Source organism: Lepidothrix coronata, unplaced genomic scaffold, assembly GCF_001604755.1.
Source record: "Lepidothrix coronata isolate B3197 unplaced genomic scaffold, Lepidothrix_coronata-1.0 Scaffold129, whole genome shotgun sequence".
Taxonomy (NCBI): domain Eukaryota; kingdom Metazoa; phylum Chordata; class Aves; order Passeriformes; family Pipridae; genus Lepidothrix; species Lepidothrix coronata.
Genome location: NW_016690309.1, coordinates 1,723,964 through 1,751,563, shown reverse-complemented (window position 1 = coordinate 1,751,563; position 27,600 = coordinate 1,723,964). Strand labels below are relative to the sequence as shown.

Below are 27,600 nucleotides of genomic sequence, written 5' to 3'. Positions count from 1 at the left end.
CTGCGCCCAACTGTTGCAAAACGTGGAAGGTGTGTAAAAACCTCCTTAAGAAAGGATGTCCTTTGATGTTTGATCTTACTTTCAAAGGCTGAGAACTGGCTGTGACGAGACCTGAGGCTTTGCTTTGCTGCGATGTTGGTTGTTTTTTTTTTCTTTTTACCCACTTTCTCTCGGCGCGGTCGTGGCGGTGCCCCGCAGGAGCGCGATGCTCCAGGCGATGCTCCAGGTGATGCTCCAGCCGGGTGCCGGCTCTCGGGCGGGGTGTGTGTGTGTGTGTGCTCGGGCATCTCCCCGCCCCCGGCCCCTGGCGGGGTGTCCCTTGTCTGGAAGTGCCTCCCTCGCACTTCCCGGCCGTGGCAGGGCGCTGTGGCCGCCGGCAGCGCTCCCGGTCCGCCCCCAGCTCCGGCTCGCTCTCCCCCGCCTCTGCCGCTCGGCGATCCCCCGCTCCGGGCTGTGCTGGGGCCCGGCAGCCCCCGGCGGGTCGGGCAGGACAGGGAGGGCTCCCCGGAGAGCCGCAGGCACGGCCCCATGTCCGCGCAGCCCCTGCGATCCCCGACGCTGCGGCCGCACAGGATGAAGAAAGAGGAGTCGTTCCTGGGCAAGCTCGGCGGGACCCTGGCCAGGAAGAAGAAAGCCAAGGAGGGTGAGCTCGGCGGAGGGGAGGGGAGGGAGGGACGCGCTTCCCTGTCCCGTCCCGGAGCCCCGCTTTGTTCGGGGCACCGCACCGGGACCGGGGCCTGGCCGGGCGGTCCCGGCGATGGGGACCGGGATGCCCGGGCGATCCCGGCGCCTGGAAGTGCCCGGTGTGGAGCGGCCATTCATCGGGCTCGGCCGCTCCCACCGCCGCTGCCCGGCCCCCCTTGCACATCCCGCTGGGAAAGGGAACCCCAGCACCCGCTGCGGGATAAACTCCCGCTGATCGGGGAGGCCGCCGGCGTCGTTTTTTTCCCCTGGACCGAGAGTTGAAGGAACGATGAAGTCCCACCTGTGCGTCGTGGCAGGTCCGCTTCATCCATGGGCTTTGTGCTGGTTCTTTGCCCGGAGTTGATTTTCATAACCAGGCACATCCAGCCGAGCCACCCCGCTCTCGAGAGCCGGGATTCCTCACGGGAATTCCTCGCTTACACCGTGCGTTCTCAGGGAGATGCTCCCCCAGCCCCACGGGCAGCACCCACGTCGGGGGGCTCAGCTCAGCTCCCACTGAGCACCCTCCTCAATTGTGCCCTGGCACAGCCTGGCGTGGGCACAGCGAGGTGTCCCCGGAGCCACCCGCTCTCCCAGGGGCTGGGCAGGGACAGCACCGCGTGCCTCGAGCTACACGACTTTGTTGCTGCTGGTGTAGACGGGGGGTCCTCTGGCCGCCAGGCTGGATAACGATGGTCCGGCCCCGAATACACAGAGTGTACCTTTCTCCGAGGAGGAGGGTGTACACTGTGCTCCTCAGCTTCCCCGACTGGCCACATACTGGCTTCTGCTGAGAAACTCTTCCTCTGTGTTATCCCCAGGCTCCTGCCATCTGCTACCTGGAAATCTGGGTGTCTTTGCCTCGTGGCTTAATGCATTTTTGACTTGCTAGTTTGGTTTTGTTCTCATGTTTGATGGGTGTAATTCAAGTTTCAGCCTCCTTCAAGCTGGCTGCTGAGCACATGTTTTGCCCAGATTGAGTCCATGAACTGCCAGCAGCATTTATGAGGCAGCTTTTTAATATTTAATAATTAAATATTAGGCCTTGAGACTTGTGAGTTGCTTCCCTTTCCTTCTGCTGGCTCTTTTGGTGTGGCTTACTGGTATTTCCTTCATTATCTATTTTTAATGGAGTTTCTCTGACGTGGCTCTGCTGAGGGGCAGCAGAAGCAGTTGTGCCTTGCTGAGATGATCTCATTTGCTTCTCAAGGAAGATGGTGGAAAAAAACTCATCTCCAGCTGGGATGCCGAGCACATGATCTGAAAGAGAGGATTTCATTCAGAGGTGGCTTCTGAGCTGAAGCAGGTTGGCAATGTCCTTAAATGAGACATTTCAGCATCACTAGGTGATGTTTTTGAGGTGACGGCTTTCAGTGGGGCCAACCAGACTTTTTGCTGAGTTTGCATGTTATTTTACCTACTGGTGTGGCCACGGTCCTCTTGGCAGTGGAAGGGCTCGTTATGGTTGCTTAGTGGGGAACCACCTCTGTGATGATGAAAAGCATGACAGTCACACTCGTGTCAGGGCAGTGGGCAGGAAACTGAAACATGTGAGGCAGCTTTTAGTTTGAGTTTTCCTTCCAGTATGAAAATGTGAAGGGAGGAGAGACTCTCTGCAAGCCCAAGGAGCCACTGCTTGGTTGGGTGTGACATCCTGTGGTGTTGCAGGTGGCTGAGCCCCTTCCTTGTGAGGAAAACGGCTTTTTACCCTTTGTGGGGCAGCTCTCAGACTGAAGGTGTCCAGGGAATGGCCGTGGAACTGGAGGGGGCCAAAGGATAAGCAGTGATGAGCTGCTGGGTCCAGAAGGACCGTGGCTCGCGGCAGGACCTGGGCAGCCACAGGAGCAAATTTCAGGGCTAGAAAATGAACCTTTTTATGTTATGTTTAAGCTCATCCGAGTGCCGTTCCTGGAGTGAGATGACAGACCGTGTAGGAGCCCTGTGGTCCGTGTGTCCCGCCTGCTTGGGAACTGCCCTGCCCTTGGGAATTCCCTGCCTCCCTCCAGGTTTCTGCTGGTTTTCCCCGAGGGAACCAGCAGAGGTCAGAGCGACCTTCCCAGAGTAAATCCTGCCGTCTGCACAGCGGCGAACGGGAGTGCTGCCTGCTCGTTTGCCACAGCCCAGAACGCTTCTCCCTCCTCTGCCTCCGAAAGCGAACCCGCCCGAGGGCTCTTTGTACGTTCTGTTTGCTTTCCCCGTTGGGTTGCAGCTCTCACCGTCCCAGCTGTATCCACACAAAGACCTTTAACCTGGTCTGTGCAAGAGCTAAAACCCACTTATATTAATCCTTTTCCTTTTTGTGCACAACTTCTGAGCCGTGCAGCTCTCAGGCCCTGACGTTTTCCTTTGCCACTTCACGTGGTTTCCATTGCTTTAATCACAGGTAGGAGCCATGCAATAAATATCCATAATATGGGATTACTAACCCATGAGCAACTAAATTTAAGTTTGGGGTTTTTTTTTGGCTAACATGCTGCCATGTAGTTTTAGAGAGGCTGTGTTGGGAGAGGAGGGTTCATTAGGCTTATCAAGGCAGCCAGTGTGAACTCCTACCCTTGCTTTATGATGGGAGGGTAAGTAAAGTTCAGAAGTACTGGTGATAGACACTGTGGCAGTCTTTGAAATATGTATTTCAGTGTGTAAACAGCTCTTGCTTTAGCAGGATGATATGGCATCAGGCTGTGTGGGTGTCAGTAGCTGGGGTAGGGTCTGGTCAAATTCATCAGTGTTTAAGTCAAATACATTGCTTAATTGTTTGAGGAAGACTTTGTCTCCCTCAGACCTCTGCTTTACACTATCACACCTTAATCTTGTGTTTCTGAATTTTTATGGCTGAACAGACTTTTTAGGCAGCCCTGACTCAACAGAAAGAGCACCCCTGTTGCTTCTGGGGAGGCTGTTTTTACCCTGGTTTCCTATGGAAGTGGGAGTGAGTGATCTCACTGTTTGGCTCCTCCCTTCCTCTTCCTTCCCAGGAATACTTTTAACCCGTAGTTTGGCTAAAGATGCCCCTGAGAGGAAAGTCTTGGTGGTCATTAATGGCTGCAGGTTGTGTCAAAGCGGGTCACCAGTGAGTATAGAAACACCTTTGTGGAGTCCTGCAGCAGGAAAAGGGGGAGATGAGCTCAACCCTTCCGTGCTACTGGAGAGCCCACATGGGAGGGATTTGGCCAGAGAAAGGCCAGGGGAGAGCACTGCATGGAGATGTGTGTTCTTAACCTTGCAATCAGTCATGACACACGTCCTTAGAAAAGTGGGATATGTCAGTTCCAGTGCTCTGCGACCACTTGGCTTTTCCTTCTCCTCCTTCTCCCCCTTTTAAGCTGTGGGAAAATCTGCAAAAATCTAAGTTTGCCTGATGTTAGCGTTACATGGCTCTGTCTTGGTGTATCTGAGGTTTACAGTAGGTATTAGGAAGAAATTCCTCCCTGTGAGGGTGGGGAGGCCCTGGCACAGGTTGCCCAGAGAAGCTGTGGCTGCCCCATCTCTGGAAATGTCCAAGGCCAGGTTGGACGGGGCTTGGAGCAACCTGGGCTAGTGGAAGGTGTCCCTGCCCATGGCAGGGGTGTTGGAACAAGATGATCTTAAGTTCCTTTCCAACCCAAACCATTCTGTGATTCTATGATCTTGGGCTTTCGATGTGTGCCACCTGTTCTCCAAAATCTGTTTTAAATACCGTAGGAAAATATAGGGGTGCTGGCAGGGCCCATAGCAGGATACAGTTTGTAAGCTGGATGATCCCTTAGCTTCTTTTCAGACCTTGTGTTTCATCTTCATCTGCAAAAGGAAATTGAAAAAATCTGCCCTTTCCTGTCGGTCAGAGTGATGCTGCTGTGCTGAAATAAAGGAGAGGGTTTGCTGCTTCACTCCCAGCCTACTTGAAAAGCTTTGTTTTCCTGTGTGAAAGATCTGGGCAGCAGGTGTTTGGCTAAACAAGCTTTCTATTATTGTATTTATGTGTGTGTGTGTATATATATATATAGCCTCTATGAAGGAGTCAGTGGAATACAAAAGACTCGTTGCTTCGTGTTGTGTCCCAGTGACATGACTGAGGGTAGGCACAGGGGTGAGGAAACTGCTCCAGGGAAGAGCCATATACTTGTGCCTGAGGAAGTCAATAGGAGAGGGGAACAAGGGACGGAGAGATGACAGTGCTGCTGGGGGCAGGATTATTGCAACAGCAGCTGAATAATGGGAAATTTTTGCCCATACCAGGGGAGGTTACAGAGCTGTTCTCGGGGTGTGTGGGTCAGTGTATCAGTGAGATGTTGTGGCTGCACAACGTTCACTGTTGCAGTTGCCTGTGGGCACAACGAGCTCAGTAAATGGCTTGATAGGGGTGTGTTTCACAAGGTTTTCCTCCCAGAGAAAGGTGGCAGGTGCTGCCTCTGTTTTGCGAGGAGAAGAGGGGGATGGTGAGGAAGTGATTTGTTCAAGGTCATCTGGCAACTGTTGGCAAAGCCAGGGAAAGAATCCATACATCTCCTGGGTTGTCTCTGGTGCCACATCCTTAGGCAAAGGTGCTGCATAATCTGCCTGTTTCCCACAGCTCTGCACACTCTAAAACCCACCTCCAGATTGTTCAGGTGGGGCTGCTTGTACTACTGCCTGAGTCACTTGGGCTTTCTGGAGGGCAGAACACGGGGAATGAGATCAACAGCAGGATTAAACTGGAGGAGACTTCATGACAAACCTGTCTCTCACAGACCCTTGAGGTGCAACCTGAAACAAGCTTCAGCTGGTTGCTTCTGTCTCCTGACCTGACACTCAGTGTATTTGTAAAGCTCTTCCTTTTAATAGACTGGTGTCAGTGCTCACCCTCCTCTTAATTTACTTTCCACACTCATGGTGTGTGGCAGTGAATTCTTAGTCAGATGGAGAGACAAATACAAAGTGTGTCGGGTGTAATTCTGTGGTCCTGCTTCACACAAGTACCTTTGCTGCAGTCTGAGAGGATACTGGACTGAGGAAGTGTGTTTGTCCATTGTGATGTGCTACTGCTGCTGAAATACCCAAACAGAAGATGAGGTGGGTGCTGGTTAAGCAGAATTACTTGCCCTTTAAGAAAGGAATTTGCATGTAATTACATTGAAGCTACATGCTGCCCCAGATATGTGCATGTATCTGTAGAAAGTCTGTGCAAACATATGCAGATTCGTATTTCAAGTTCAGTTTGTTATCCTTTCTACCACTAACTTAAACAGACCTAAACTTCCAGTTGGAACTGTACAGCCTAATTGCTGTTTCCACTGAAGGGCTCAGGTCCCTCTGACCAGGTCTGGTTTCAGTCTTGCTAGAGCAGTGCCAGCTTTGGTTCTGACTCTGTTCCCAGCTGTCCTGGGAATATAGTTTGTGTCAGGGTCTCAAGTGAAAGGAACTTCACATGCACAGGAGTGATCCTTTTAACAGAATAACAGACCCCACATTTTCCTCCTGTAGCTGCAGCTAGGCTGGGCTGGTTCAGCCAGCACAGCTTTAGGCACAGTCTCCTGGTGGGACAGGAGACTTTTGAATTACAGCTGGAAGTTTTCCTCCAGACAGGATGCAGCAAGACCCATAAAATAGCTCCACGGCTCTTCAGCAGTGCATTGAGGAAAGTGACCTGCTTTCATTTAAGAAAAACAGACATTCAAAAGTTGTTTTATTTCCAGAGTTGCAATCATTAAAATAAGAGTCATTGTAAGAACAGTTATGTTCCATCATAAAACCTTAGTGAGGTGGTTATCAACAATTCCAGTTTTCCAAAACCAGATTTCCAGTCCTTTACCCTTATTTCAAAGCAGTTGTTCAGTGATACATGTTTTAATTTCTTTTAGAGGGTTTATTAATTATGATACCTTGGAATGGATTTCTAGAAGCAGGCAGCTGGCTGGTTCTGCTTCAGGGAGTGTGTGGGTGAGCCCTGTGAGACTCTGGAGAGCTGCACATGGATGTGATAGGAGTGGGGGGAGCTGCAAAGTCACAGCTCATGGAAAGTTATGAAGGAGGGATTCTTGATCTCACTGGTGGATCTGTGCAGGGAGATCAGTCTGTGTTCTGCAGAGCATTGTCATTAATACATTAATCACACTGATTAACGTGCTTGTGTTTGTAAGAGTTGAGATATTTAGATCACTTCATTAATATAAATAAATGCATCCTGCTGGTTTGCACATTGGCAATACAGAGGTGCAGAAGATTGGGTATAGTTATGCATAACAGTGCTAAATGCCTTTTTATGCACTTCAAGAGCTGTTACAGGCCAGCTGATCTGAGAACAGATGAAGCTGGTGGAGTTTTGAGCTTTGATGTTCATAGATTTGGGAGATTAGCTGGCAAGCTCCTTCCATTGCAAAAGCGTGTCAGAACAACTTGCTGCTGAGGGATCCAGGGCTATGTGGTCTGAGGCAAACCCAGCACCAGGCAGAGTCTGCTGGTTGCAGGAGTTGGTGTTTCAGCAGCTCCAGCTTTGCTGTTCAGCTGGGAAGGAAATTGTCCCTTGTGCATACAAGTGTCATGGCCACAGATTCCAGTTTGGGGCTGTGGAAGTGCCAGCGTGGCTGGTACTTCAGAGCTGCCCATGTAGGATTTGGGTGCCAAATGACACGTCATAAGGAGAAGGAGTTTCCTGCCTCACCTGTAACATCCCCTCTCTGTGATTCTTGTCCCCCTTGCTGCTGCTGGCAATGCAGGACACTCTGGGTGTGCCTTCTCAACCCTGAGTCTTGTTCTCTTCTCAGCCCTCGAGCTCCTCTCAGTCATTTCAGGAGACCTGGAGGACAGCAAGGAAGGAGGAAGGGAAACCCTGTTTCCCAAAGGCTTCTCCTTGTGCTGACCTCTGCTCATTGGAGCAATCATGACTTCAGCACACCTCCAGGTTCTATGAGCTAACAGGATCTGGGTATTTTTGTTGCAGGAGCCAACCACTTGAAGGTCATCCAGGTTGGATCTCAGGCAAAGGTTCTTCCCCCGGAGGGTGGTTGGGCACTGACCAGGCTCCCCAGGGCAGTGGGCACGGCCCCAAGGCTGCCAGAGCTCCAGGAGGGTTTGGACAATGCTCTGAGGGACAGGGTGGGATTGTTGGGGATGGTCCTGTCCAAGGCCAGGAGTTGGACTTGCCTGATCTTTGTGGGTCCCTTCCAGCTCAGGATATTCTGTGATTCTGTGGTGGCTGTGGTGCACCTGCCCCTGGTGGTTGTCACAGGATGCCTTGGCACCTGTGCCCTGGGCTGAGGGAAGTGTGGTGAGAGGAGGGAAGAAGGGAAGGAGGGGCACTCTGATCAGTGGCAGAGCACTGTTCTTCAAGGGGTTCTTCCAGGCTGCCTTCAGGAAGCGTTCCTGGCTCTGGATCTGCAGGACAGGCTGCTTGGTGGTGGGGAATTCCATCCCCACCAGCACAGGAGAGGGGGATCTAAACCAGCAGTTCTGTGTGAGCAGCAGTGACCCCCGTTTGTCTTTGGTGGGGGGCAGAGCATGGAGGGGGTGGGAACAGAAGCCTCTGTGTTGCACAGCTGATGGGCCAAGTGATCTCTCCGGGGTGAGGAATGTCCTGCCCAGGTACAGATTTCCTAATTTGTACTGTTCTGCTGGCCAGATACAAAACTGCAGCCCAAAACTGGTGGCTTCTGTTGTGCATGTCTGGTTTAACTGGGAAGGTATTGTGGCTGACACGTGCGGATTTGTAATTTGAATCCGCTCAAGTCTTGCTCTGAAAACCAGATGTGGAGAGAACAAGCACACCTGGCAGCACGTGCTGGCTGAGAGCAGTGGCTCTGTGCACTTTGGGCCCTTCAATCACTGTCACTTCATACATTGTCACAATGAAGTTCTAATTATAACCCCTGTACCCGTGATCTGTGTCCATGCACTCTCTGCAGACCCCTCTCCAGAGCCCTTAGGCTGAGAGGGGAGGCCATGGGATGGGATTCTGCTTTTGGCTTTGCTCATGGTGAGCAAACTGGGAATTGAGTTTTGCCTCTCCAAGTCAGAAGAGGTTTCTTTACAATCCCCGAGACCTGTCTGGCAAACAGATAAAGCTCTTATAAAATCTCTTTTCAATGTATGCTGCGTTTTGGTTATAAAACCAGCAAGTTGTTCTGGCTCCTGGAATTCCAGTTCCTTCTTTAGGACTTTAATTGCGTGGTTGAACCATAATGAAATCCACTGAAAAAAAGAAATAGTGCATTTTCCATTATAGCTGCCATATGGTCTTCTTGCTAATTTTTAATTAGCTGAGGTGGTTTCATGCACATTTTATTTGCAGCGAGGAAGGAGACTGAGAACTGGCTGAGGAGATGTCTGTGTGGAGGCATGGTGTCTTTTTTACTGTCTCTAAATAGAAAAATGTGTAATCCTCAGAAAGTGTTGTCCCACTAGGTCTGTTTGGCAGATGTATGTATGTGTGCCATTAAACAGATGCAGACACTTCTGTCATGTTAAAATAGAATAGTGTTGTTTGCTCTCTGGCTTTCCTAGTCCAGCAGATGGATTTGGAGGCTTTGCAAAACTGACTGGATTTTCTTCAGAAATGATAGAATAACAGAAAGTACCAGGACATCCAGGCTTGTATTTGCTGCTTAACATTCTCCCTCAGGAATAGGGTTACAAAACTGTACCTCGGGATTACTGTTTGCCTTCTTCCCTGTGCATGGCTCCCAGTGTTGTTACGGGGAATTGGTTCCACTGGAAAATTAGGCAGGGTGCAAGAAATGGCTTCTTTGCCTCAGTGTTTAGTGATGGACTTGGCAGCACTGGGTTAATGGTAGGACTCGATGATTTTAGAGGTCTTTTCAAACCTAAAAGGTTCCATTATTCTAAGTGGAGAGTCAAAATCCCTGGCAGACCAAATCTATAATGTCAATATTCTACTAAAGCCTGAGGCAAAGAAGGCATTACGTACTTCAGCCTTTTCCTCAGGCTTTTTCACTGTGTGTTTCATCCCATCCAGTAAAGGGTGGAGATTTTCCTCAGCCCTCCTTTTGTTGCTGATGCACTTACAGAAACATTTATTATTTACCTTCGTGGCAGTAGCCAGATGACATTCCAGTTGGGCTCTGGCCCTTCTGATTTTCTCCCTCATGGCATCCTTGCAGTCCTCCTGAGGTGCCTGCCCTGCTTCCAGCTCGCTGTTTTCACAAGCACCAAGTCCAGCTTGGCACCTTCCCTAGTTGGCTCCCTCACCAGTTTTCTTCCACACACCCCAGGAACCTCCTGGACTGTTTCCTCTCTGTTGTGTTTCCAGCAGACATCTGGTGAGTTGAAGTGCCCCACATGAACAAAGGCCAGTGGTTGTGAGACTTCTCCTAGAGGCTTATGGAATATTTCATCTGCCTCTTCATCCTGGCTGGGTGGTCTAAAACAGACTCCCACCAGGATATCTGCCTTGTTGGCCTTCCCCCTGAACCTTGCCCATGAACTCTGTCACCATCATTAAGCTCTACACAATCCAAACACTCCCTCACCTGCAGGGCAACCTCACCACCTCTCCTTCCTTCCTCTTATCCCTCTCTCTTTCAGGGATCCTTGCTAACTCCTGTGCAAGGATCCTTTTCCCCCTTTGAGACAGGGGCACCCCACGTGTGTCACGTAAACTGACCCATGTTCAAAAAAAAATCCAAAATTCTGCTTGTGACACCAGACTCAGAGCCAGGTATTGACCTACTGGCTCTTCCTGTTACTCCCCTCATCATTCTCTGCAACTGGAAGGATAGGTAATTTAATTAGCTAATTAAATAAGCACGTGTAATGGAGCCCTGGCATTGGGAAAGTGGATTTTAATTGTCATGCTCCAAATGGCCCTGCTGTGCCAGAAGCAAAGCAGATGCCTGTGTGGCAGATCTGATGCTGTCTGCCACACAAACTGATGTGGTTTTATTTTTGCATGTGGAAGGGAAGAAGCAATCATGACTCACCTTATCTAATGCAGCAAGCTGGACCTTTCCACTGCTGCCTGAGATAACTGGATGCTTGCTTTTCCTCTGCTCACGCAGGTTCAGACTAAGAAATTCCCTCTTAAGCGCTTACAAATGTGCCTGAGGAGACTCCTGTCTTGAAAACACCCCCTTGTAGTGCAGCAGTGCAGCTGTAGCTGCATTAATGCAGTGAGGAGCCATAGTTTAAACCATCTCCTTGGACCCTCAGTGTCATTGAGCTTTGTGTCAGTTTAGGAAATTAAACTGTGGTGGGTGTTGCTCTGCTGATATCAGTAATAAGAGGATTTAGAAGGCTAGGGAGCTCTGCTAGACCTGGGCATGACTCTTGACACTAAAGGTGTTTTATGCTGCTTTTCCAGCTGTTTGTTTCTGACCCCTCAGTTCCTGTGATTTGCATGTTAACAAACACTTCACAGGTACCAACATTTACCAAGCAGAGGGGAGAGAAAGCAGCTGGAAACTGAAACAAATGAGGTTCAGTCTGGGCAAAGGGGGGGGAAATTTTTCATGCTGGGGACTGTGAGGCAGTGAGACAGGATGCCAGGAGCCTCCATTCTTAGAGGTTTTAAGATGTAATGCGATAAAACCCTGAGTAACTCGGTCTGATCTCAGGGCTGACCCTGCCGTGAGGAGGAGGTTCAGCTGGAGACCCCCGAGGTCGTTTCCCCACTGAATTGCCCACTGATCTTTATGTGGCTCCCTGGCATCTTAGACCCTCCAAAGGCTGGAGTCAGGACATTTCTTAGACAGCGTGAAGTCTGTGGTTTGATGATTTACGAGCATGGGAATGCAACATTGTGCAGTGGGACTGTGCTTCTCACCACAGCGCTTTGACTTGAGGTACTAGTAAGAGTACAGTATTTTTTTTCTCTCTTTTTTGCCTGTCTAACCTTTCAATGAGGAGAGATTCCATGGATTCCACTGTGCTGCTGCTCTGGCTGCTTCTCTAGTGAGGGCGAGTCCCAGAGGCTGTGGGGTTAGAAAGCTGTTTTGGGATTCACCAGTAAGTGAGCTTGAAAGCCTTTGAGATGTCTAGCACCACTGAGACCCCACCTTTTCTAACTCATAGGACCTGGTATTACCAGTGCAAAGGCTTAAAAAGAGACCACAGAAAGGCAGGACTGCAAATCCTGTAAAACTTCGGGGTGCTGACTAAGTAAGGGAATAATAACACCTGCAGGGCTTTTTGATGCCTGATGAAATGTAACGTTTGCTCGTGCTTTGGACTTGTTTTGATTTGATTTTTGGCTGGCTGTTGTCTCATAATTGCATTTTGATAGCCCTTGAGGGCTGTGTTTGGGAGACTGGACTGGAATGGCATCTGGAGGCTCGGGCTCCACTCATCCCACACAGTGTTCAGCAGCTCCATTAGGACATGTTGCTGTCTACTTCTGACTTAAACCTGGCAGAGTTAAACATCAAAGTGCTTTTATGGCAGCCACTATCTTCCCTGTACCTTCCCCTCGTGGGCTGGCTTTTATCTGACTGGGGGCTCTGAGTTCCAGACTTTCTTGTACTGTGAGGTCTGCAGTGCTTATCGCTGCAGTGCTTGTCTTGGCAGGCTCCTCTGGGGCTCAAAGCAGCTAGTGAAATAATTTTCCCCATATGACATGTCTGGAAAGCATTGAGAAAACTCCTTGCATGAGCAAACTGCAGTGTATGGTCCATTGAAAACTGTTGAGTGTGTTTAGATTAAAGCTTCCAGTCTGGAGCACGGCCTGTCCCTCCATTGGTCCTGTGCTCAGCTGAACAGGAGAATAGTATTTACCAGCAAACCTTCAACTGCAGATACAGTTGCTGTATGTGAGTGTTTTTCAGGGCGTTCCTTGTCTTTCTGGGTGACATTTGGGCCACTCCAGTGCCTGGGCACATGCACTTGTTGTGGTCTGCAGAATCACTTATCGCTGCTTTGTTCTTCCTGTAGAATCATGTTGCACAAGCAGAAAAGTTGCTTTCTTAGAAATGCAAGTCATAGCTGGTGGCCTCCTCTCCATTTGCCTGAAGTTTGCCTGCCAGGCTCTGCCCTGTGAGCTGGAGAAGACTTCCTATTACTGCTCGTGCTCCCCTACCATCACTGCCTTCAGAAGTGAGTCTCCTGCTGTCTCTGTCCCTTGGGGATTTGCTTGGATTGCACCCATTAAATATGGATACCTTAGGCAGTGAGTTGATTCTGGTTTCTGAAGTTGCTTTTAAAGGTCAAAGGAGTCTTGTTTGGTGCTTGGCACCTTGTGGAAATGAGCCTGCTTCATTTGGGATCCTAGACTGAGTTCCTGGGCCATGTGGATGTGCTGTTCCCTGTCTGCTTGTGCCCTTCAGCTTTGGATGTGGGAGTACACAAAAACCTTGAAGACTGTATATAGAATACAGTATTTCATGCAGAATTGATGGCAGTAAATTTAAAATGCCTTGCAGGTTTTCTGCAGTGGGTGGATTCAGGCTTGAAGTCCCCTTCAGTCCTTTCCTTTTCTTGTCAGACCTTTTCTGTCCCTCTGTTCTCACACGTCAGATTTGACTCCACATCCTTCTTTCAGTTGGAAGTTGTCCCGGTGATCCTGTGGTGTGTTTGGGAGAACATGAACGTCCACCATTGCTTTGTGGGAGTAAATGACCCTTGCCTGGCATGTTGGGAGGGAATTGTAACCAGGGGGAGGCTGAGAAAGTGTATTTTCTCCGTTTTCAAGTAGAACTTGGGGGGCAGAGGGAGAAGTGCAGCTTTCCCTAGTTGCTTTTAGGGTTCTCTCAAGCTGCACTTCTTGCCTGGCTTTTCCCAGTCAAAAAACTTCAGGGTTGAAGCAATCTGTTTACGAATTCAGGGCAAAGCAAGTGCCAAAGGTATGCTCAGTTCATGTCCTGGAGTGTAAAAGCTGTGGAGTTGTGATGTGTGTTATGTTAGTGCTTGGGAGGGCTGGGTAAGGGGTAAGTATCCCCACCTATCGCTTTTGTAGGTGTAACATTATAAGTAGTTTGTGGACACTTATTTCTGCTGGTTGGGGGTGTTTGTGGGTTTTTTTGATGGCTTTTTTTTCTTCCTCAGCATCAGCGTTTGTGTGTCTACACAGTGAAAATTAACTTTCTATTGTTTTCCTTTCTTCCCTGGTTAGTTTTCAGGCACACTGTCTCCCCCACTCTGCCATAATGTGGCTTGTGCAACCACCAGTGCCAGCAAAAGGGAGGGGGTGAGTGGCAGCTGGGGACTGAGGTGAAGTCTGGAGTGTCCCTTTGCTGGCAGCCTGGATCCCTTCCTGCCTGATGAACAGCTATGGCCTGAGGCAATAATGAAAGAAACGAGAGACAGGGAATTACAGCAAAGTGATGAATCCCAAGTTTGACTTTTAGCTTTAGTTCCATAGCTTTCTGTATTACAGCCCTTTCCTAAAAGTTGCCTTTTGCTCTACTTTTCCCTTTTTTTAGGTATTTCTGTTTCTTCAGGTATTCATGAGTGCTTTGTCTGTCTACTGAGGCATATAAATAATTTCCTTTATTATCACAGTTCTGCTTTGAATGCAGTCCCTTGATACAGTGCCTTTATGTGGATTTGGTCAAGTCCTTGCCTTTGATCTGCCTGAGATTATTAATTCTCTATTATAATTAATGGAGGCTTTGTGTTCCTCCTGCAGTCTCTGTCAAAAGATCTCAGAGCCTTTTGTACATGTGATTAGTAATGCAGGAGCACACTGGTGACTTGTGTGTGTGTGGTTTGTCTCTAGAAAAGAATCTCAGTGTAGCAGCATATTCGGGGCTGGTTTTTCCTTTAAAAATGCCAGTTTTTGTAAAGCTTCCGTTTGTTAAGTGTTCCTGGAAGGCTTTTGAGTTTTGAAGATGACTTTTCCTGAAAGAGTTTTAGCTGTCAGATGGAAATTCTGGGTGTGTTGGTCTGTGGCAGGCAAACAGAGGAGCAGGTTAAGAAACACTGCAGGGTCTTTACTCACCAAGGACCTGTTGCCTTCTGGTCTGACACTTCCCATGGGAAGTGAGAGCTCCAGCTGATACCTGATATTTTAGGCAAGGTCTGGCTGCTTCATGAGGGGGATTTGTCCTGTGTCCACATCTCTCCTGAGATGGGAGTGAAGGAGGGTGGTGTCACTGGTCTGACAGGGGTAGGAAGGGTCTGGAGAATGGGCTTTCTATTTTGGGAATGCTTAGCTGAACTCTTAGGATATGAGCTGTAGGCAGGTGAGTCACTGTCTGGAAAAGTGCAGCTGGTCACGGTTTTGTCTCTGGGAATAGCAGGGAAACTTGGGAAGCAGTGAGACTTTGGGGGATGAAGAGAACTTCCGTGCAGGCACGTTTCCCATCTGTGCTGCTCCACCAAAGAGAGTGACAAACTTGCTTGAGCAAATCATCTCTAGCGGAGCCAAGGGTGACAAAGCAGTCTGATAGCTCCCAAAATTCAGGTTTAATCATGAGATGAGAGTGCATCCTACAAAAGCTCGGCACTGGTTGAATGAGAAGGAGAGCACCATGTAGAGAAGCTCATGATCATTGTCACAACAGCTGCTGCTTTCTGTGGGGTGGGATCCAACCTTGCAGTCAGAAATAACCAGATCTAAAATTAAGTAGCATTTACCATCTGTTTTTGTGAGACACAGAGGCTTGAGGTCAGTTTTTTAATAACAAGGCAGTGGATGGCAAAGACTTAAGTGGACTCTGCTGTTGTTGGTGTCTTTTAAAATTACACTAAGATTATTAATAGTGAAGGTAGGAAGGATCAAGCTTGATATCAGCTTGCTTTCTTTTAAAAAGGAGAAAGCAGGGACATCTTCTCTTTTTATAGCACTCCTGCTGACTTTAAAGGCCATTTCCTGACTTGGGGGAAGTCCTTGACAGCTCTGGTGGCGTTTCCAACTTTGTTCAGCTAATTCCATCTGTTGTGTGCAGTTTGTGTGCCATCCCATGGTCTGAGACAGCCTGCCTGGCTTACAGATGTAGTGCTTTATAGCATGTGTATGTGATCTGCTCGTTCTGTTAATTTGTTTGAAAGGCCAGCACAGCTTCCAGTGTGACTAAACCATGTTTGACTGCTGACACTGCCAGGAGATTGTCAAAACATCTGAGGGCTGCCAGGAGCCCTTGCTGCTTTCCTGGGGGCCGGTAGAGAAGCGACCTTTTCCATGTGAATTTAAATTTCTAGTTGAAAATGTAATTCTAGTGGAAAATGTAGGGGTTTTTTTTCTGAAAACCTTGGCCACTTGCCCGTCCCTTTGTTACGTTTGGATTTTGGTAGTGCTGGCTGATGGGGTGCTGAAATGGCTCAGGGGGCTGGTGCTGCCTGGTGATTGAGGATCTGCTCAGAGAGATCTCCAGCCAGAAGGGAGGGAGGGTCTGCAGACACCTTGGAGAAATCATAGCTAATTCTGCCAGATACCTTTCCAAGGCATCATCTTTCTGTGCCTGTAGTTACACCTGACTTGCCCTGTGTAAGTTCCCAGCTCAGTCATTTAGATCATCAGCAAGTTTTACCTTAAGGCCATGACCATTTTGTAGAGTCTGTGTTGTGGGTCAAGGTGAGGGCAAACCCTTGTCATGGGCAGGAGATCATTCCCCCCTGCTGGGGCTGCTCCTTTCAGTTCTGAGGGACTTCTCTGCCCTGACATTACCAGCAGGAGCAGACAAACCCACCAGGGGCAACAGATGCTGGAAAGGTTCTGCTGGGGACCATCCTTGACTAAGTGATGCTGCTTCAGCCTGTACTCAGCTTCCTTCCCCTTCCTGCTTCCCTTTGCTGCAGGTTTCCTCTGACAGATCTGAGATGGAATGATCAGGCTTTAGAGAAAAGTGTTTTACACCAATCTCAGTCAGAGAGCAAGGGGACTGTACCAGCATAACAGGGGAAGATGTTCCCCGTGGGGAGGGGAAGGGGAAGAGAAGGAGCCCTGTGAATGGGCAGGTGGAGTGTGGGCAAGGAGCAGTAATAGCTCATGTGGGACCTGCCCTGACCTGCTTGCACTTGTTGTGCAAGCTCTGCTCTACCAGTCAAATGCCCTCTTGCACGGATAAACCTCACAACAGAGCCACTGTTGCCAGTACAAAGTCGAGGAGGAACAATGCCCATAGTATTTTACAGTACCTTTGGGTTGGTGAAAGCAGGGGCTGAAAGCCATTCTTTGTTGTAAATTTGCATTAAAATACTGATCAGGGTCTTCTCAGAAATGAACCTGTTGCTCCATCCTGACCATTATTTTAACTGCCTCCCCTTGCTCATTTGTGGGCTCTCTGTTCTTTTTTCCAGCGTTGTGGCTCAGTTTCCTTTTCCTGCTTCTGTTCCTTTGCTCAGCAGTGATAAGTGAATACTGGGTGGGGGGGAGTGAGCAGGGAAAAAACCCTCAACATTTCTTCAAGTGCAGAGTGAAAGAGTTGTGGAGTGCTGCAGATGGGGAATGCCCTGGCAGGTTCACATCCCTGCATGCAGTTGCTTCTCTGTCTGCTGGTGTTGCTCTGTGAACCTGTGTGTTCCTGGGGCAACCTGTGGGAAACCCAACCCCAGAGAGTGGAAAGTACTCTCTTGGGAAGCTCCTTGCAGAGAAAACACCATCTTTGAGGTGCCTGCTTAAGAGCCAAGGCGGGTGCTTGGCTATCAGTGGGACAGGGAGGGATTCCTGGCTGGCAGTCCATGGCCAAGCGCCGTGTCCTGCTGGCCCCCCTTCCCCCCAGCAGCTGGGAGCCTCTCTCAGTGCCTCCTCCTGTGTCACCGTGCCCAAATTAGCAGAGCTTTGGCACTCTGGGGGTGGCAGTCCCTGTTATCCAGTTGCTGCCATTCCATCAGTGTCCAGACATCCCGTGTGCTTCCCCTGTGACCTGCCTGTGCTGCCGGGGCCGGGATGGCCGGGCTGCTGTGCAAGAGGCGCAGAAAAGGAGGTAGGAAAGTTCCCTTTGTGGCAGGAACCTCTCCACGAGCTGTCTGTGCAGGCTCTGTGCAAGCAGCTCTCCCTGGGCAGCAGGTTCTGGGAGGTTATTTCTGCTGAAAGAGCTCTGCTTTGCCAGCAGCAACACGAAAGGATGTTTTGGTCCTATGGGATCTGGCTCAGCCTCGCTGGATCTGAAGGCAACCACAGGGGTTGTATGTAGCTTATCCTGAGGGATAGGGGGCTTAATACACAAAATTGCATTCATGTTTTCTTTCAGTTCAGTAAATTGCTCAGAAACAAGGACTTCTTGTTAAGAAGAGTAGAGATAGTTTTTCTATTAAGATGTAAGAGCAGGGGTATCACCTTGATTGAGCTTCTGTGAATAAAACTAGTTTAGCTGCATTTTAAAAGTATTCTGGCTTGAAATGAGTGCATCATTTTGTTCATATCCACATATCCACTGCCCAGAGCTTAGCAGCTCTGTTGTGCATTTTCACAGCATTAGGGATGATGATGCCCTGAACTTACTGAACACTTGGCATTCCCAGAATGACAGCCCTGCAGTATAATGAAAAGAGAGTTTATCCAGAAACAAGGCTGGTACTTCCAAAATAAGCCTGGGCATTTCTAGTCCTAGCAAGGTTTAAAAAAATCTTACTTATTCAGTTCCCACATGAATTTTCTTGTGCCTCGTGGTGACTGTGTCCCTGTTGGCATCACAGTGTAGGAGCTGTTGGGGTGAGAAAGCTCTGGTTGGGTGTCCTGGGTAAGGCTGTTAGAGCTGGTTTCGTCTGTTGCATGAGGCCTCTTTGCTCCCTGACTGTTTTTTGCTTGTAGAGTTTTTCAAGAAAATGAGAATGAGTGCAGGAAAGGGGTAATTAAGAATTTCTTTAATAACATCTTTAATCAGGAGGTTAAATAGCCTGCAGACGTTGCGTTCTATTTGTAATGGTTCTCACTGCAGAAGGTACAGCACAAAGAGCTGGCAGCCCCCCTTTCCCTCATGAACCACGGTTCATAGACCATCAGCTCTCAAAATGTGAGGCTGGTGTTTGTTGCTTGCAGAACATGAGGACAAAATGCCATAATTGAGGATTTTAGGGATGCTCAGTGTCACGCTGCGAACCAGAACTAAGTAACCTCTTTGGGGCTGCAATTAAGAGACATGGTAACTTGTTTTAAGCACCTGTTTCAGTTCTCTGTGAGAGAAGGAATGGGGATTGCAGTGTTCTTCTTCCCTGTCCTCCTCTGTGGCAGTAGGATCCCCGTGTTTTCCAGGAAAAAAGCGAGTCCTCATGCAGGATTTTGTACCTTTGCAGGCTGCATGCCCGCGGTTTGATTTTCCAGTGGGAAGGGGGAATAATGACTGCTCTGGAAGGAAGAGCTTGCTGAGATACTGTCACTATTAGTTAACTGTTCCTCCCTTTTTTTTTTTTTCCTGAGAAAAGTTTGTCTAGCAAACCTTATTTATTTGGAAGTCCTTGCTTTTCCCTGAAGAGAGTTTGGGACTTGGCCCCTCCCAAAGGAGACTGCAATACCACAAATGCTGCCACAAATGATTTTAGCCCATCCTAACACAGAACTGTCTTTGTATCTCCTATTTCACATGCATCTATTTTAGTGTCCTGGCTTATAATAAATGTTATCTGGATTTAGGGGGAGATGTGCCTTGGAAAGTGTAAAAGTGTTCCAGCATTGCTGCTGCTTTTCTTACTGTCAAGCTCTGTGAAGATACTAAAGACCTATTCAGTTCTTGTCCTCAAGTTCATTTCCTCCCATGTGGCAGGATGTAGGGAAGTATTTTAACAGCCATTTTATTTATGAAGAGTACTTTCCTGACTTTCCCAAATGAGAGTTGCAGGTTTAGGACAAAAGCTTGAAATAAAAAGTTTCGGATTTGTGCTCACCAGATCATGGTACATCTGTTTTTATCCTGTGGAAATCCTGAAATTAAATACCTTTTCACCCTGATTTTGGTAGGTCTTCCTGGGAGTTTCTGAGGCTTTAATAGGGCCCCTTCCTTGGGGGGAAACAAGCACCCTGGGCTTGTTCTTACCACAGGATTGGGTTTCTTGCAAGAAGTTTCCAGCCAGTGGTGTGGTAGCTCTGTTTAATGGGAAGCTATAAAAGGATGTTCCTTTGATTTTATTTTCCACTGTGGCTGCAGTTCTTCATGCCATAAACTCTGGTCCTGTTTTGAAATGGATCTACCAGATGTTTTCTTTTACTATGAGTACTCCAGTCCACCAACTTTACATTTATTACACTCTTTCTCTCTGTTTTTTTCCCCTCTGTTCAGTGAGCGACCTCCAAGAAGAAGGTAAAAATGCTATCAATGCACCAATGAACCCAAGCACCGTGGACATCCATCCAGAAGATACACTATTAGGTAAAGTTTTCATGCTACAGACCTTGACTAAGGTAGTTTCTGGACTCTCTCCCATGTCCATCCCCATCCCACCTCTCTGAGTCCCCACAAGAGCAACAGCATAATTTAACAGCAAAAAGCGTTAAAAACTTCTTGTCTCCCCTGGCCATATGTCTCTTGATCTACAGAATTAGTTGAAGCAAGCTGTCATGGAGACAAATAATTAAATTAAAACCAGAAAAGTGTTAGTCATTTGGATTTTCTGATTAGGAGAGTAGGAGGAAATGCAAAGTACTTTTCTTCTGAGACGTGGGCAAAGTGTTGACTGCTCTGTGTGTGTGTGTGTGTCTGTCTGTCAGGGGTGTCTCCAGTGATTTCTTCTGGATGCCACTAGAGTTTAGAAGATGCAGGACCACTCCTGAAGGCTTGTCATGCAGAGACATGATCACTGGTGAACCTCAGCCTGAGTTCTGTGGTGAATCATGTGTGGGTCAAACACTGTTCAGGGTTAACAGTATTTTGGGTGTGTAGTGGGTGTCACTTCCTTGTGATAGAATGCTTGACTCATCCTAGGCAGTAATGGGGAAGTAAAGGAACAGGGGGTAAAAAAGCAGCAAAAGAGTTTTTCATAGGTTTAGGGAAATTTTTCAGTGTTCAGATAGCAGGGCCTTGCTTTTTTAATAACTGTCAGGGGCCCTGGAAAATACTGAACCCAAATGTGTGGGTGAAGTCTGAGACAACCAGTTAGATGGAGTAGTCAGTCTGGAATGTCATGTTTCCCGTGTTACAGCAGGAAGCAGTCTGGCACTGCCATAGGAAGCCACTTCAGGCTGGCCATGGTCAGGATTTAAAGTGTGGCAATGGCCTGACCAGTGGTGATACCAACACCCTCCTTTGTTGTCGTGGTAGAAGGAGTTGAGAAATCAGTAGGAAAATACATCATCACATGGCCTGTCTACACTCAATTAAAGATAAGTCCATGGGGTCCATAAATAATAATTTAGCTGAAGAGACGTGGATCTGCCCGGGAAGCTGTGCCACTGCCACCCATCCTTGGGTTCCTCTTGTGCAGTGCCACTGAAAGGAGCAGCTCTAACCTGGATCACAGCTCCCACTTGGCTACTCAGGGAGCTAAAAGGAAGGGCTCAGGGAGGCACCTGCAACTTAAAAGCAAGCAGCAGAATTTAAAACAAGAGGCTTGCTCCAGCTGCGTCCTAAATACTGGTACCCATATCTGCAGTAGCATAAAAACACGTCCATGAAGAATGAAAGTTTCAAAAGCTTCGCTGCTGGCTGTCATCCTAAACATAATTAGGGCAAACAAACTGCAGGAATGGAGTCACAGGCTTTGAAAACATACTTTAACGTTTCACAGAAGTGGCAGATTCCTGGGGGTTTCTCACGTGTCCGTGTGTGCTGTTGTGAAGGTAATTCTGCCAAAGGTTTGGTTTTTAGCCTTACTGAGCTCAAGTGGATTTCACTACCAACATTTCATCCCTTTTAAAAATCACTCTTGGTGTTCATGCCTCTTACACTGGTCCTTCTGGCCATTGGAGAGCACTTGTCACGTATCTTCATCTCAGCAGCAGCAGAAGACTTCACACCTGCAAAATCTTATTTTATGTTCTTCCCCCATACACAAGTACTGATAAAAAGTGGGGTAATTTTATTTCTCCAAAGGTGAAGGAGTTCCTGCACTCAGGGCCACGTGTGACCAAGTTTCAGGGAACCAGAGAACAGAGGCACAAACACTCAGCCCAGTTTCACTGGTTATAGTGCCATAAACTCAGGTGCTGTCATTTGGGACAGGTGTTTTCAAACAGGAGTGAAATCCAAATCTAGGAGAAGGAGAAAAGTAGTTGACTGCACTTTTTGCTGTGCTATTATTAACATGCCCCACGTGAGGACAGTGATTTTCCTGAAGCATTCTGCACAGAGCAGGGGAGATCAGTCAGTGGAAACAATCTTATTTTAGGGAAGTAGGGCTGTGTTATCTTTCTGTGTGTCCCTAAAATTGCCTGACACTGGTCATCAGGCACTCCCTTGCTAAGATGATGACTGGGCACTGTCACTTGTCCATCAGCTGACAGGCCCCTCGATGAGTAGGGGTTGTTGCACTGTGTGTTTGGAGTTGATCTCACTGAGGTTTCCCATTTTCCTTGGGCAGAGGAGAACGAGGAGCGCACCATGATTGATCCCAACTCAAAGGAAGACCCCAAGTTCAAAGAGCTGATCAAGGTAGGAGATCAATGTTTTGTCCTCCTTCAAATCTTTAACGAGTGAGCTGGAGTGATTTGCAGTTAAAAACCTTTAAAATCAGAACCACAATAAACAGCAGCTTGTTACTGCAAAAAACTGAGGTGAAGGTCATCGACAAGGTAAGGCTGAAAGCAACAGTGAGAGAGACACAAACATGTCAGAGTGCCCTGTGTTGTGGCCTCAGTTTACTTCCCACTACACTTTCTCTTTATTGTTTTAAAGTAATTATAAAAGTTATTTTTGTTAGAAACAACAACACAGCTGTATCTGGGTGGGACTGAAAATTTGAGGTAGCGTATTCTGTTCTCCACACAGGGGTTGAGCTGTGGCATATTCCCCTCTGGAGTCCTTGTGCACCCTGACTGCACACACGTGGCTCACAGAACGCCTCAGCAAACTGCTCATCTCTAAAACAAGCCCAGTGATCTCTTATTATCACTGCAATAACATCTTTAGGGTTACAAAACCACATCAAACCGAGTTCAGCAAGGAGCTGTGCTCAAATTTTGTGGTTATCCTAATTCACCTGGATTACATTGTGGTTTTAAATGAAGTGAATTTGCACATTCTTTCTTTGTTAGCACCTAAATCCAGTAATTCTCTCAAAAGGTGCAGTGGTCTTGCATCACTCTTCCCACATGTAATGTGGTTTCTTTGCAAGTGGAGCAGTGATATTATCTTGAATAATACAGCTGAACAGTAGTTGTTGCAGTGAAGGAACCAGGTGCACTCTGTGGTGCAGGAGACTTGACGCTGAGATCACAATTGCTTCTAAATCGGGAATTTTCCTGTTTTTAATAAGAGTTGGTGAGTCCTACCCGGATGTCATAGTCCAGCAAGGTTATATTTTTCAGATTAAAAGCCTGAAAAGCTTCAGGAGCAGGGAAACCCATGGCTAGAGCAGCACTTGAGAACGTGTCTTGAGTGCTTACAGCACGTTGCAGAGCCAGGCTCTGGGTCACCAGGCCAGTTTGCACTTGCACAAAGAGAGAGGCCGTGGAACTGGAGATAGTTTCCTTGGGATCATCCTCAAGGGAGAGATGTGTCCTGTAGAGAGCCTGTGTAATTTAGATAATTGCTAATTATCAGCGTACCCCTCAGCAGTCAAGAGTTTTTGCAGAGATTCAGCTGTGTTGGTGTGAATTCACACTGTGCTGGTGGGAATCTCCAAGGCAGGCAGAGGTCTGAATTATGTTTGCAGAACTTATTTGAGGGTACAGAGTTTGGATAATGCGAAAAAATGAGCAATTTATTCCTTGTTTTTTGTTCTTCCGTGGCTGATGGCGTTTTCCAAGAGCCCCAAGTAAGTAATTTGCTGTACAGAGCCAGCAGAAAAGGCTGCCTGCCCCACAGAGCTCGAAATGAAAGATCTCCACGGACTGGAGAGGAGCGAGAACTTGAATAGAGGGATGTTGTTACAGTTCAAAGTGGCTCCCTCTGTGTTTTCCCCTCAGAGAAGAATGTGTCAATAGCAGCCACAGAGCCCTCATGCCTTTGGAAATTTGGCAGCCTGGCTTGGTTTGGTTGGTGCCAGCCCAAATCCCTTTCAGCACCAGAGTCAGACGTGCTTTGCTTTGCCATCCCTGACTCTGAGTGTGTCTGCTCTGCCAGTTGGGCGAGAGAATCCCAGAGCAAGGAAGCAGCAGAGAGATCTGCTGCTGGTGCTGCTTCAGCGTCCCTTTGTCTCCACCAAATGTTTTAATTCCCGCTAACCTCACGCCCCAGGAATTGTGTGCGTTGTGGATCGGGCGTTGGGAAGGGATTCTGACAGGGACACAGACTGTGGAGCAGTGTGGTAACGTGGAGGGAGCAGCAGAAGAAAAACACAACCAAAAGCCTCATTCCTCACTCTTATTATTATTATTAAAGCAAATATGCGGCGAATCCCCTTGCTGAAGGCTGCTTGGTTGAGGATGCAGAAGTGCCTGCTTTAAGTCTTCTTGCACATATGAAAAACATTATGCCTGGAAGTGTTGTTTGTTACCATCATGGACAATATTCTAAAAACAGACACGGTGTTCAACTAAGTTCCCTCTGTGGCCAGCAGCCTTTTCTTCCTCACTCCATTTGCTCTGTGTGTAGTCAAAAGTTTGGTGCGTGGCTGAACAGACCTAAAGGTGAAAATACAGCTGAGGGAAAGGCATGAGTTATTGGTTTTATTTTTATATATAGATATGTGTGTAAATATTTTATTCACAAAATACTCTATTTCTGGTGTCTGAAATGTGTGACTTCATGTCCTCATTGCCCAGTATTTGCCAAATGCACAACTAACTTAAAGTAAGCATTTCAATTATAAGTTTGGGCTGTTTTGTGATTAGAGATGTCCTGTGATATGTTGTTTCTTCTTTTATACTTCAGAGTCAGGGTTTTATTCTATATATTATTGTGAATCTGATTAAAATTCAGTTTCCATTAATATATCAAGTTCCTCTGGCTGGTCCATGTCACTAATTGTAGAGTGCTTGGGGGTTCTAGCTCTCTTTTGAATACTTCAAAAAAAAGTTGCTAATCTATGTGTGCTTTCCTTGGTGTGTGTTTCTGTGTGCGTGTTTCTTTGTGTCTCGTTTATAAAGGTGGAGGGAATCTTTTTTCCTCCTCCTGGTTCAGATATGGCTGAAGAGCAAAAGTTTCAAAAAGCTTCATTGCTGGTTGCCATCCTAAACATAACTGGGTTAACAAACTGTAGGAATTGAGTCACAGACTTTGAAAAGATACTTTAGCATTTCACAAAAGTGGCAGATTTCCTAGAGGTTTCTCATTTGCAGTGTTTCAGTAGGAAAAATACAAAAAAAAAGAGCTTCTACTGATTGAATACAAAATTTAAGAGCAGCAGCCTGCAAGAGTTGGGTCCTGTCTGAAAGTGCCTTGACAAAAGGCAGCAAGTCACAGTTGCAAGATGTTTTCCCTCCCTACAAAGTCTTCTGTGAGATTGGCTGATACTGCTACAACTTTTGGCCTCTAAAGCCTCATCTAAACTTCATAGAGATCCAAACCCTGCTGCTCTACGTGCTGCCTGAAATGAGTAAACATTCCCACTTGTGGTAAAATATTCAGTGTCCTAGAGGATACCACCTTTCTCCTGTCTTAATTTTATGGCTTTTTGAGATTTGCTGAGGTGAAGAGAAAAGCAAAAAGATGCCACAGTCCTTTTGGGAGGGTTTCACATGTGCCCAGATGAAACTGTGCTTCCTAAGTGCTCTTTTGGAAAGAAGCAGCCTTCTCTTGGTTTCCAGGCTGCCAGTGCTTTGTGGTTAGTCCACAGTAATAAAAATATGAATTTTTAGTAGTAATTTCCCTGCTCAACCCTGAAGCCAGTTGAGCTTCCACAGCTTTGATCTCTGCTTCCTGATTCCCCCAGAAGCTGAGGGGAAGAGGGTCACTGAAACCAGGGTTTTCTTTCTTTGCTGTTTTTGGTGACTGGGCTTCCTGTTTTCCCGTTGTGCCAGATGTGTTCATGTGTTTTGTGGTGGTTTTCCTCTTGTCCATGTGTGCAGTGGTGACTGGGGGGGTCCTTCTGCCCTTGAACTCCCCTCAGTGCCGGGGGAGCAGCCAGCCTGCAGAACAAAACCTGGTGGAGTTTGATGGAAAAAACCCCTCTTTCATCAGCTAAACAAACAAGTTGTCCTAGCCAGGCTCGTTTTTCCTGCTGGATTTCCAGCCCTCCTTTGTTTCAGCTGTCTGCCTCGTGGCCAGTTCCAGTCTCCAGCCCACTAATGCGACGTGGCTGGTGTGAGCAGACACTTGGATTCGTCTGAAAAGCGATGCAGTAAAGAGATGTGTGAGAATTTAAAGCACCGTTGGACATTTTATTACAAACATCTGTGTCTGAGCGCTTGACACGGGTCAGAAGTGATTTGTGGGAGCGTGGATGTGCGTGACATTTCAGTCATGGTTATTGTGTTTATAAAACCACACTGCTAATCCCAAACACTATAGAAAAGCAGCTTTTTTGTGAAGTACAATTAAGTGACCTAACAAACATTTCTGGGTACTGAAAAAGAAGATGAGTCTCAGGTGCATTGAAAATCATGTGGGATGTTGGAGTGGCTTCTCCAGAAGGAAGGAGAGGTGCAGTTAAACATATTTTCATGCATAGGAAAAATTCTCTCTCTGCTCCCCACCAGTTTCTCGGGGCCTGTATCAAGCTGTTTAAATTTTTAGACATTCAGTTTATTGACTGTTTTTCTGCTCTTGCATGAAGGAGGCACTACAAAGAGACTTTCTGGGAGCTGAGTTGCAAAGTATTTCTGCATGTCCTTCATTTCAGTAAGCAACTTGGTGCTTTATTTCCTTTGTAAAAGTTAAAAAAATCTGTGCTGAAAGATCTTTCCAGGCTCCTAATGAAACATAATTCGGAAATCATGAGGTGGAGCAGCAAATTTTGGGGGTTTGTTTGGGATTTTTTTAATTATACCAATTACCGGTCTTCAATGGCTGTTACAAAAAAAAAATGGATTTTTTTTTTCCTTAAATATAAATTGAAAATTCATTTTTTGTAGTGGAGCTGGAGTTGTACTCTGTGTACTGAAGTTAGAATGTTCTTTGGGATATTTTTCTTACATTCGTGTGCTGAAATAGTAAAATAATAAAATAACTATGGCTGGACCTTGTTTAATTTGTATCTCTTTTATGTACTTTTTTTTGCCTAAAGTTTTCAGTGCTAAATTTTTGTGAAACATTTAATTAGCACATAGTGTAAGTATTTCCCTTTTTTAACACCCTCTGTCCAAAGCCACTTCATGATTTCTTTGTGCCTACGCTCTTGTAAATGGGATGTTGGGCCCCATGTTAGAAGGTACTTCCAGAGTTTTATTCTTTTATTTTTAATTCCTTGGCATTTTCTGGATTCTGGCTTCAATACCATTTAGCATGAGACAGACAAAATAAAACGTTAATTAACGGTTTCAAGTAGTTCAGCATCCTGAGCCTTCCTTTAACAAGGCTTTTGAGGACTTCTTGAATTCCAGCCTCTTCTTACAGGAACTGTAATGAGATCTGATTATCAAATGATAATTTCAGCTGGGCTTCAGGTAATTTTGAGAAGTAAATGTCACAGCAGACCTAAGTCTTTTGGGATTTTGATTTCTTCAGTTGTTTTTCTGTGGATGTGTGTGTGTGTGTCAAACCTGCATCATTTTGGAATTGGGACGAGAAACTGTCTTGTTGTTTAGGACTTGTTTTTCTGGCGAACTTTTTGAGGTGAAAATGTTACTGTGCTTCTCATTGTCTTCGAGCTGTGGTAATCCTAACTTGTGTCATGTCTCTCCCCAGCCCTTTACCACAGGTGTCCTCCTATCCCTTGGAAAAGGTTGAAAAATACAGGAGTAGCTGACTGGAGTTTTCTCTGCTAACGTGGTCGTGGTTCCCCACCTGCAGAGCAGAGCTCTGCCAACTCTTTTATTCTAGGCTGCATCTTCTTGCACTTCTTTTGCTGATATTGAATAGGGAATAACTTACCAAAAAACCTTTTATTTGCAATGAAAGCTCTTTGGAGGAATCATTTTTATTGCTGAGATTTTTAGAGGGCCAA

At 47.1% G+C, this 27,600-nt stretch overlaps 1 protein-coding gene across 4 annotated transcripts in view; it reads left to right on the top strand.

The window, feature by feature from the left end:
* The first annotated feature begins 528 nt into the window (after positions 1–528).
* The window catches only part of PARVB (parvin beta), a 50,017-nt gene continuing 22,945 nt past the window's right edge, over positions 529–27,600 (top strand). The window contains exons 1-3 of one of the 4 annotated variants that reach the window (XM_017826667.1): positions 529–643; positions 19,740–19,829; positions 21,976–22,046. In XM_017826667.1, the coding sequence (XP_017682156.1) occupies positions 529–643; positions 19,740–19,829; positions 21,976–22,046 (276 nt within the window). Of the gene's footprint in view, positions 644–3,670; positions 3,755–12,601; positions 12,682–17,362; positions 17,451–19,739; positions 19,830–21,975; positions 22,047–27,600 lie in introns of those variants that run through there. The other 3 variants (XM_017826670.1, XM_017826669.1, XM_017826668.1) reach the window with 3 other exon arrangements.